The 12,191-nt window shown below is 42.7% G+C and overlaps 1 protein-coding gene across 1 annotated transcript in view; it reads right to left on the bottom strand.

Annotated features, from left to right (window-relative positions):
* LOC126151398 (uncharacterized) overlaps positions 1-12,191 on the bottom strand; it is a 447,489-nt gene that overhangs the window by 43,399 nt on the left and 391,899 nt on the right. Inside the window, exon 5 of the mRNA XM_049915938.1 lies at positions 5,329-5,479. Within this exon, the coding sequence (XP_049771895.1) occupies positions 5,329-5,479 (151 nt within the window). The remainder of the gene's footprint in view (positions 1-5,328; positions 5,480-12,191) is intronic.

Below are 12,191 nucleotides of genomic sequence, written 5' to 3'. Positions count from 1 at the left end.
CTCAATTCTTTAAAGAATCGAACTCCCAAGCGAGTTTCACGCATCTCAATGTTTATGACGCCATTTCACCTGTACTATGTGTCGTACATTAACATAATTTTGCAGATATATTCAGCTGTATATGTGGATACTGTCAAAACAAGTACTTGTCAGCCGTCTAAATTTCCACTTTGTTATTTTATTGGGCTACCAGTTTCGAAAAATATTACGCCGTCTTCATGCCCACTGAAAGACGTGTAGGAAGATTCCAGCCTCGGTTACGGTCAAAATAATCGCCAGCATTCACACAACGATCACTTCAAACGTCACCGGGGTCGGCAGGTGAGATAGGAATCTTCCAACACGCCTGAAGATGGAGCATTGTGTTGTCGAAACTGGTCCCCCAATAAAATAACAATTTGGAAATATAGACGGCTGACATGAGTTGGATCTGAAATTCTGTATTTAACTGCCGAGGTTCTGCAAGCATCTCTGAAAAGATGGACATACAGAGATTTGCAAAATGGCTTGCGAGTGGAGTTAGTAATGATTAACTAATAAAAAGTAAGTTTTTTAACGATATCTAAAATTATACGTCGCACCTAATACTGAAATTTTACTGCATGAGCAGCGAAAATGTGGTAAGTGATACACGCCGGCCGCGATGGCCGAGCGGCTCTAGGCGCTTCAGTCCGGAAACGCGCGACTGCTACGGTCGCAAGTTCGAATCCTGTTTCGGGCATGGATGTGTGATGTTCTTAGGTTAGTTAGGTTTAAGTAGTTCGACGTTCTAGGGGTGATGACCTCAGATGTTAAGTCCCATAGTGCTCAGAGCCATTTGAACCATTTTTTGTTAAGTCCCATAGTGCTCAGAGCCATTTGAACCATTTTTATTAAAGTTTTCTTTTTTGTTAATATTTCGCGAATGGTACCAGCGAGGAAATTTTGGAGAAGATTTGTTTGAAATTATGTGTAAAGTTTGTTAGAAATCACCAAGCGCTCTCGTTCTCAAATACTAGATGAATATAGTATGGGTAATTTGCGCGCCGTGAGTTACGGTTCCATAAAACATATACCCAGTTTCTAGCCGTAATACTTGTCTTAGCGTGTTAAACCTTTAACATAACATTTACGTCCGCAGCTCGTGGTCGTGCGGAAGCGTTCTCGCTTCCCGCGCCCGGGTTCCCGGGTTCGATTCCCGGCGGGGTCAGGGATTTTCTCTGCCTCGTGATGACTGGTTGTTGTGTGCTGTCCTTAGGTTAGCTAGGTTTAAGTAGTTCTAAGTTCTAGGGGACTGATGACCATAGATGTTAAGTCCCATAGTGCTCAGAGCCATAACATTTACCTCCTACTGAGTAGATTATGAAAGCAATTTAATTTTTTTAATGTGGTCAGTAATTATATAGGTAATATCCCACTTTATGTCCCGATGCACCAATCGGACCACTCCGACCGCCGTGTCTCCCTCTGCCAATGGCGTCAGCGGAAGTGCTAAGGAGGAGCATGTGATGAGCACACCGCTCTCCCGGTCGTTGCTGGGTTGGTTTATCTTGGAGCCGCCGCTAATCGGTCGAGCAGCTTCTTCTTTGGCCTCACAGGGCTGAGTGCAACCCGTACCAGTACTCGCACGAATGAAAGATTCGTATCACTACCGGGAACTGAACCTGGGTCCCCTCCAAGGCAGTCGGCCGAACTTCCCGATGAACCACGAACTTGAAACTTTCTACATAACTCAGAAATGGAAGACAATGCCATACTAACTCGCTTTCTTGACTGGTGTGTGGTGAAGGGTACTTTGTTTACTACTAGCATTTTCTTACGAGCTACAGGCTTGCAACTTTCAACATAGCCCAGAACTGGATGACAATTCTATATTAACTCACTTTCTTATCTGGTGTGTGGCGGATGGTACCACTATCACTTACTGCTGAATTAGATACTTTAAATTTTTACGTTGCTCAGAACTTTATGACAATGCAAAATTAACCCTCTTTCGGGTCTGGGTTGTGGCGAAGGGTACTTCGTGTACGACTGCTATTTCCCTCTTATCCGTTCCACTTGCGAGTGTTTCGTGGTAACAACGGTTGCTGGTAAGTCTCCATGTGAACTCGATTCTCTCTCATTTTTACCTTAGAGGTCTTTTCGTGAGGTAATCGTAGGAGGAAGCAATGTATTGGGTGACTCAAGTGAAGAGAGACTGAAATAATCCCGATATTTACCACATGCCTAAATAGTCATCTCACCAAAACATTTTAGATCGACTGAAAAATTTGATACACACGTGACTAAAAAGGAGGAAATAATTATTTAAATAAAAAGTTTTTTAATACACCACATTTTTAAATCTGACTAAAAAGTATAAAATAGCTTCTCGTAAACCCATACAGATTCGTGAGCTCATGAAGATAGTCCTGAAAATTTGTGCTTGTGACTTCTTAATGACTGTGAAAATACTTTTAGAATTTAAAACGAAAAACTTGGGCAGCATGTAAAGCATAATAGTAAAGGTGAAATATTCATGCATCAGTTATGTCCAAGACTACTGTTAGTCCTAATTATTTTATACTTTCTTGTCCGTTTCAAAAATGTGTTATATAATTTTGTTTTATTTAGTTACTAACTTTCTAGGTTTAAATAATACTATATCCTGTAGTAGTATAGGACACTTTTTAATACCCGTCTACAAGACAGAAGATTGCTCAAGATGGTTTGCAACAAAAGGTCTCTGTCAGTAACTTATGTTTCTAAGAAACCGGAAAAAAGTTTCTGAAACGATTCTCATACAGCCTTGTACAATATCAAAGTACACGGGGAACCCGGAAAAGAAGAATGTGGACGCGACTGAAATGCAGTTTTGTGAGGGTATACAAGACTTTAAGCAGGAAGATAAACTACAAAATGATTACTTACTGTAAAAAAAAAAAAGGTGATTACAGAAAGCTGTACCAGAAGAAGAGACAGATTCAAGGTTAATGACTAAGCCATGCAGTAACAGAGAACTAGACATTAATAGGAACAGTAATCGTAACAAATTGTGCGAAAAGACAAAAACTGAAAGTAGAGGAAAATAAATTTTAATAATACAAAAAATGTTTCAAATGGCACATCGTTCAGCGGGCGTCCCGCATACAGCATGTCGCCCAAACGCTACCCATTCCGAACTCCTTGGCGCGTAGCATTATGGTAGCGCTGGGATACTTTGTCACCGCTGGTATCTTACTGAAGATCAGATACGTATCTCTTACCATCCCCAAGGAAAAATGTGATCTCGGCCTAGTTAACGTCCATGATAGGGCCATTGCCCTCTATGTTAGCTCACATTTATGTCTGCTGCGCCGTTGTCCTACAAGCATCACGAGTCTGCTTCTGACGGCGCCACGACCTGCTTCCCTAAGAGCGCCGATGCCACTACAGGACATCCCGGCGCCCCTCTTTTATATAGGACGTTTCTGTTTAGAACAAAGTCATTCCAGTGTAGCGCTTACGACACCACGAATGGCCACAACTCGACGTCTATATCACGACATGCTGCAACGCCGCCCCCTAAATGTGGTAGATCTAAAATATCCTGACGTACGGTGGCGCGTGGTGTGGAAGACTGTACGCGATGCCATGTTTGATTCCGATGTTGTTTCCCAATGGTACCTAGTCGTTAATGAGAAGATTGTACTGAAATACAGGAGGATCTGCAGCGAATTGACGCATGGTGCAGGGAATGGCAATGGAATCTCAGTGTAGACAAGTTTAGTGTGATGCGAATACATAGAAGGAAAGATCCCTTATCATTTAGCTACAATATAGCAGGTCAGCAACAGGAAGCAGTTAATTCCATAAATTATCTGGGAGTACGCATTAGGAGTGATTTAAAATGGAATGATCACATAAAGTTGATCGTCGGTAAAGCAGATGCCAGACTAACATTCATTGGAAGAATCCTAAGAAAATGCAATCCGAAAACAAAGGATGTAGGTTACAGTACGCTTGTTCGCCCACTGCTTGAATACTGTTCAGCAGTGTGGGATCCGTACTAGATAGGGTTGATAGAAGAGATAGAGAAGATCCAACGGAGAGCAGCGCGCTTCTTTACAGGATCATTTAGTAATCACGAAAGCGTTACGGAGATGATAGATAAACTCCAGTGGAAGACTCTGCAGGAGAGACGCTCAGTACCTCGGTACGGGCTTTTGTTGAAGTTTCGAGAACATACCTTCAGCGAGGAGTCAAACTGTATATTGATCCCTCCTACGTACATCTCGCGAAGAGACCATGAGGATAAAATCAGATTCGATCCCACACAGAGGCATACCGACAATCCTTCTTTCCACGAACAATACGAGACTGGAATAGAAGGGAGAACCGATAGAGGTACTCAAGGTACCCTCCGAGTACAGATGCGGAGTATAGATGTAGATGTAGATGTAGAATGGAAGCTGGTGACACAAGAACGTCTCTACAATATGCACAGGGCAGAATCTCCGAATTGTGTGGGTTGTAATACAGTAGATTCTGACGTGCACCGCCTCAGCTGTGGAGAGGCGGAACCGGTTTGGCACCTAGTGCGGCAGATGCTGGCTTATCTCTTGCGAGTTAGGCCGGAGCATACACCTGCATGCACTTTATTGTTTCCGAATGAGACATTTTACCCCAAGACTCGGACCAATTCCGTCACTTGGATACGTGGACATAGGTCCATTAACTCTACCGTGACAGACACAAGAATTTACTTGACTTCTGGCTCTATTTGCAAGAAAGACATCATGCTATTTCCGGGCATACCAGATATCGACAATGCTTCGCAAACTACCTATGGAGTGCCTTTCACAGCCCGCCGTGTAGCTGGAATGTTCCAGGCAGTGGTAGATGAGGTCAGAACGAACTGCAAACGATCGTATATTGAACGATTTCATCATCATTGACTCGCAAGTCGCCGAAGTGGCGTCAACTAAAAGAGACTTGCAATACGGCGGCCGAACTTCCCCGCATGGGGCCTGCCGGCCAACAATGCCATACGATCATTTTATCTTTATCAGTGGGCGCAGTCGCTGGGAAGCCTAAGTACGAAGTGGTAGCTTTATTTTCATGTTTTTTATGTTTACTATCTTCGATGGTGTCTTCATTCTGTTTTAGTTTTGCAGGCTTGACTAACTATGACCGTAAGCACATTGATATCTATATAAACAAGAAAAAGGCAGGATTCGAACCCGCGACCGTAGCAGTAGCGCGGCTCCGGTCTGAATCGCCTAGAACCGCTCGGCCACAGCGGCCGGCTTTAATAATACAAAAACGCAGCCCATACGGCAGGCTGCTTTGATGTAAGACAGACAGGAGAATAGTGCTGAGCCCACTCACCTGAGCTGGCTGATGTCCCAGAAGCCCAGCAGCCTGGGTGGTACGCCGGAGGTGAGGCAGAAGCGCTGCTCCTTCACGTGCAGCCGCGCTGGTCCAGCAGCTATCTTGGCGCGCGGAGGAGCCGACGTTATCTGGATCAGGAACTGGACGTCTGAAGACACAGGACACAGGGCGAAACGCATTAACCGCAATATGTCGCACCTCAATGACGGATATACACTACTGGCCATTAAAATTGCTACACCACGAAGATGACGTGCTACAGACGCGAAATTATCCGACAGGAAGAAGATCCTGTGATATGCAAATGATGAGCTTTTCAGAGCATTCACACGAGGTTGGCGCCGGTGGCGACACCTACAACTTGCTCACATGAGGAAAGTTTCCAACCGATTTCTCATACACAAACAACAGTTGACCGGCGTTGCCTGGTGAAACGTTGTTGTGAAGCCTCGTGTAAGGAGGAGAAATGCGTACCGTCACGTTTCCGACTTTGATAAAGGTCGGGTTGTAGCCTATCGCGATTGCGATTTATCGTATCGCGACATTGCTGCTCGCGTGGGTCGAGATCCAATGACTGTTAGCAGAATATGGAATCGGTGGGTTCAGGAGGGTAATACGGAACGCCGTGCTGGATCCTAACGGCCTCGTATCACTAGCAGTCGAGATGACAGGCATCTTATCCGCCTGGCTGTAACGGATCGTGCAGGCACGTCTCGATCTCGGAGTCAAAAGATGGGAACGTTTGCAAGACAACAACCATCTGCACGAACAGTTCGACGACGTTTGCAGTAGCATGGACTGTCAGCTCGGAGACCATGGCTGCGGTTACCCTTGACGCTGCATCACAGACAAGACCGCCTACAATGGTGTACTCAACGACGAACCTGGATGCGTGAATGGCAAAACGTCTTTTTTCGGATGAATCCAGGTTCTGTTTGCAGATGGTTTACATGATGATCGCATCCGTGTTTGGCGGCATCGCGGTGAGCGAACATTGGTAGCCTGTATTCGTCATCGCCATACTGACGTATCACCCGGCGTGATAGTATGTGGTGCCATTGGTTACACGTCTCGGTCTCCTCTTGTTGGCATTGACGGCACTATGAACAGTCGACGTTACATTTCAGATGTGTTACGACCCGTGGCTCTACCCTTCATTCGATCCCTGCGAAACCCTACATTTTAGCAGGATAATGCACGACCGCATTTTGCAGGTCCTGTACGGGCCTTTCTGGATACAAAAAATGTTCGACTGCTGCCGTAGCCAGCACATTCTCCAGATTTCTCACCAACTGAAAACGTCTGGTCAACGGTGGCTCAGCAACTGGCTCGTCACAATACGCCAGTCACTCCTCTTGGTGAACTGTGGTATCGTGTTGAAGCTGCATGGTCAGCTGTACCTGTACACGCCATCCAAGCTCTGTTTGACTAAATGCCCAGGCGTATCAAGGCCGTTATTACAGCCATAGGTGGTTGTTCTGGGTAATGATTCCTCAGGATGTACGCACCCAAATTGCGTGAAAATGTAATCACATGTCAGTTCTATTATAATATATTTGTCCAATGAATACCCGTTTATCATCTGCATTTCTTCTTGGTGTAGCAATTTTAATGGCCAGTAGTGTAAAACATTTAGTGTTGGAGAGGAGCATGTAGAAGAATAGTTGTCCATAAACTTGAGAGATGTATACCCAGCAGAACAGCTCATCAAGGGAGGGTCCCTACAGTCAGTGTAAACGCACTTTTCTAGAAACAGAGGTTACAGCACAGTACGTGTAAAACCAAGCACAAACCATAGAGCTATAGATAGAATGACCCTGAACAAAACGCTCTTGGTTGCCAAGAGGGCAATGCGTGAAGTCTACAAAGACTGCCATGGAAGAATATTATCGAAACATATATCTCTAACAAAGCCAAAAGATATTCTAGTTAAATGTAAAGGTTGCTAATCTGGTACCAGAATTAGTGTCCAGGTACTCATGGATGATACAGGAACGGAAACTGAGGAAACAGAGCAAAAGCTTAAATGCTGAACTCCTTTTTCAAATGTTTCTTTACGAAAGACACTCGGAGAGCACTACCGCAGTTTAATTTTCATACCACTACAAATTTGAGTCATGTAGATATTAGTGGCATTGTGAAGCAGCTTATATTTATAAAACTGAACAAGGTTCCATCGCACGGTGCAATCCCTATCAGAATCTGTATCGAACTAGCGGTTGAGTTAGCCTCTATTTCAACCATAATACACCATAAAACCCGAGCAAAAAACTGTTCCCAGAATTTAGAATACATAACAGGCCACGCACGTTTACGAGAAGTATCCTTGTATCCTTGGCATCAGTTGGTTGCAGAATAGTACAACATATGAAAAGCGGATTTCCAGACCGACTTTCCTCAAATAAATTAAAATTTTTGGGAAACAAATTTTAAATAACGTAACCGTTCTATCTGGGTAGTTTTTGACACATAGCACCACTTTCATGTTTTAAACACAGACGCAACAGACAGACAAATCCTAGTCCATAGGAAGTACTTATGGGTTTGGAGTTAAGTCGTTCGGCATAAAAATGACTGAATTTTTCTTGATCAGTAACATTTACACAGTCTGAAATACTAAGCAATCTACTGTATTTAGGAAAGAATTAATAAATCATTATTTGTTCAGAACACCATACACTTTCTCTATAGAGAAAACACTTTGTTTTAAAATGGCTGATTTTCTTCAAGGCCGGTTCACAGCATAAAATTTTTCATGCTTAAGGCCTCTACCGACTGACTCTTATGTTAACTACAAGAGACGGCCTCCTTTTGTCTCGTTTCAACATTGTGGGCTTACATTTCGCAAGCAAATCAGAATAACATTCTTACTTCTAACTCACGTGTATCATTCTCAAGTGTCTCTATTGACAGTGAAAAAAGTGACATAAAATAAACAAGTAAAGGAGGTATGAAACTTTGGGAAATAACATTTATTTACCGATACCATATTGAAAAAGTTTAATGACACACCGAAAACAAAAGCCAAGCAGCATGATGAAAGAACATTTAGACAACATTCTATGTCCACAAACTGGATATTGGTCTGAAGTGGAGATAGGTCAGTTTGGAAATAAGACCATCATTTTCTGAACTCAAACATAGTGACGTATCTCAAACAGAATGAGCTTCTCCATGCCAACGAGCATGCATTCCGACAACATTGATCATGTGACAACAAAGTCGCATTTCTCTCACATGACATACTGAAAGCCATGGAACAAAGCAATAAGGAGGTGCAGTAACTCATAAATTCAGATAAGTGTCAAGACTTGTAAGCAACACAGCTGTGTACGGGGGTGTCAAGCAAATTTGTGATTGGGTTTTGAATTTCTTGGTAGGGACGACGCAGCATGTTATCTTTAGAATGGAGCCGTTGACAGATGTATAAGTAATTTCAGGTGTGCGCCTGAGAAGTGTGTTGGGATCCTTGCTGTTCGTGTTATACATTAATTACCTTTTAGACAATATTAATAGAGCCCGAGGCCTCTCGTGGCGGATGCAGCCACCTATAGTGAATAACTGTCGGAGAAAAGCTGCACAAATATTCAGTCGGATCTTGATAAAATTTCGAAACAGCGCAGAAATTGGCAAATTGCTTTAAATGTTCAGAAACGCAAAATTTTGCGCTTCAGAGAAAGAAAATATGTAGTCGCCCATGACTTAAATATCAACGTGTCGTAACTGGAATCCATCTACACATACAAAGACTTGGGTGTCAAAATTTGTAGGGATTTGAAATGGAACGATCGCATATGCTTAATGGTAGGTAAATCGAATGACAGACTTTGGTTTATGGGTCGAATACTGTGGAAATGGAGATTGCGTGCAAGCAGTCGTTCAATAAATCCTAGAACATAGCACTGGTACCAAATACGACTACACTGATATAGAACGTATGCACGGAAAGGCAACACAAACGGTCACAGGTTTGTTTGAGCCATGGCATAGTGTCACAGCAATGCCGAAGAAACTGAACTGGGAGGAACCTGAAGACAGACGCAAACTGTTTCGATCAAGTCTGCTATTAAAGTTTCAGGACCATCACTAAGAGACGAATCTAGGAATACACCAAATCCCCTCTAGGTATCACTCCCGAAGCGGTGACAAGAATAAACTAGTTATATCGCGCACAGAGGTGTTTAAGCGATCGTTCTTTCTGCGCTGCATACGTTGATGGAACAGGAAGAAGCCCTCTGCCATGCATTACAAGTTGCGTGCCGAGTTTAAATGTAGATGTAGGTTGTGAGCTGCATTTTAATGTGGAAATTTCTCGAGGACGTTCCCATCGTCGATCACAACAAAGGTACATAACAAAAGTTTGTGCCCTTTGTTTCCATTATGACTTACAGGCGACGCGGCCGTGTGTCAGTCATGTTTTATCAGAGGACAATAGCATTTTCCTCTCCATATGCGTTCAGCATGGTTGTGCGCTTGCATCAGCTAGTCAAGCGCGTGGGTCAAGTGAGATCTTGATTCGCACTGTAGCCGAGCAAGGGATTCTTAGGTGTACATACAGTATTTAAATTATTGAAGATAGTGAAGTGGTTTGAGGGCAGATAATAAATACTGCGTAACAGAAATGATATAAGCAAAAAGGACTAAACTTATAAAAGGAAAGGACAAGTGTGGCTAGCGCAAAAGAATTTTGTAAGTCTAGGACAGAACGCCTAAGTTATGTACCGACAGAGGAATCTAAATATTCCAACAAGCCTAAGAACATGTCTAGGGAAGGAGAAAGTAACCAGAGCTCTACGTCGTTACATTACTTAAAACCTAGTTTTCAAAATTTGTGTCGGACAAAAGTTGCATAACATTAGCATGCGCTTCATTAATACACTTTCCTCTGTATCCTTTTATCTTTCACAGTTGATTCCGAAGGCTGAAATTTATCCCGAACTGAGGTACTCATAGCAGACCCTTAATTCGGCAGCAAATAAAAATCTCATTGACTGAATGAGTAAAGCTAACATCACGAAGTAGACGAAATGAAGGAATTCTTCTACCTTATAAGAAAAATAACGAATGACGGACGAAGCAAGTAGGATATAAAAAGCAGACCAGCACAAGCAAAGAAGGCATTCATGACCAAGAGAAGTCTACTGGTATCCAAAAGAGGCTTCATAAGAGGAATAAATTTCTGAAAATATACGTATGGAACACAGAATTCTAAAGAAGTCATTCAAGGACTGTGGCAGAAACCAGAGAAGAAGAGACTCGAAGCGTTTATAGAATGATTCTGAGAACTACGCTGTCTAAGAACGTATGAAATAATGTTCCCTGCAAAATCGTAGAAAGAAGGGACAGGATGATGGGGCGTGTGTTAAGACATTAGGGAATAATTTTCATGGTAGTAGTGGCAGCTATAGAGGCCAAAAAGTGTATGGGAAGACTGTGATTGGGATAGATCCAATAAATAATTGAGGAGGAAGATGAAGGGGTTAGCAGGGGGAAGAAGTAGTGTTGGGTCACACCAAACCAGTCAGATGAGAAATTATTCGGAGAAAAAAGTTCACTCTTAGCTGGACTATTTACGACGATGGCTGGAAAAAGGTCGGCAAGAGCGACCTCTTTCAAATAGCATCTACGTCTAATTCAACTGCTCAAGAGCGTATATCCGGTATACAGGGTGATCAGAAACAACCTCAAAAGCTTGTAATGGTGTCGTAGGGTAGATTGTGCTGAGAAATATTTGTTAAGAAAAAATTCGACATATTGAACCGATTCCGAGTTAATTACTGTTGTAGTTAGCCAAACAGGAAGATGTGTACGAAAATTGAAGCAGCACGCCAGATATAATTATTGTCAGTTGTTCTCATAGGGTAGATGATAGCGCACGATATTGCTCAGTCTTTGGTTCTGGTTCGATGCTTGCTACCGTCCCGTGTCTAATTTTTGTATCGCTCTCTTCTTCGATTTTAGGAATCCAAACACAGGAAACGTTTGGCGACACCATCCCTGGCGGGCAGCACAACGGCCTGATTGGCTACATTCAGTGCCAATTAATTCCGAAGAGGCGCAGCAGAACCTATCCTGCAATACCCTTACAAGCTTTTCAGACTGTGTCTGACGCCTCTATATTTGCAGTAAGTCTGGAGGAAAGGTGTCTGAATTTATTGAACTCCTACAGCTCATTACAAGTTTTAATTATTTTACGTTTAATAACAAATTTTACATTCAGGACGATGGGTTAGCCATGGGGTCCAGTATTTCAGGAACTATGGCGGACATTTTTATCAATGACCTTGAAGATAAAGTTCTAAATTCTGACGATAACATCATGGATAAAATTGTTTATTACAAACGTTATGTAGACGACTCTCTGTTACTTGTCGATGGTTCCCGTGAGGACATTGGGAAAATAGTAAAAAAGTTCAACGACGCACATAATAAAATAGAATTTACCGTGGAGTATGAAACTGACAATGGTTTACAGTTCCTGGACCTGAATATAAAAAAGCATGGCAACAAACACGCGTTCTCCGTTTATAGAAAACAAACTACGACTGATGCCGTGATCCCGAATGATTCGTGCCATCCGCAGGCTTATAAAGAAGCTGCTTTCCGTAGTCTCGTGCAGAGGGCAATCAATATACCCATGAGCGAAAAAGATAGGGAGACTGAAATTAATACCGTTAAGAGAATAGCGATGAACAACGGTTACAGAACAGATATGGTTAAAAAACTGTTACGGAAAAGTAATAAGCGCAAAAAGAATAAACCTGATGGAGAGAAAGTGAAAATTATCACGATGCCATACTACGGAACAGTCTCACAAAAGATAGCAAATATTTTTAAGCCACACGATGTTAAAATAGCTT

This window comes from Schistocerca cancellata, chromosome 2 (assembly GCF_023864275.1).
Source record: "Schistocerca cancellata isolate TAMUIC-IGC-003103 chromosome 2, iqSchCanc2.1, whole genome shotgun sequence".
NCBI lineage: Eukaryota > Metazoa > Arthropoda > Insecta > Orthoptera > Acrididae > Schistocerca > Schistocerca cancellata.
Note: the sequence above shows the minus strand (reverse complement) of the source record. Positions and strands in the feature narration are given on the sequence as shown.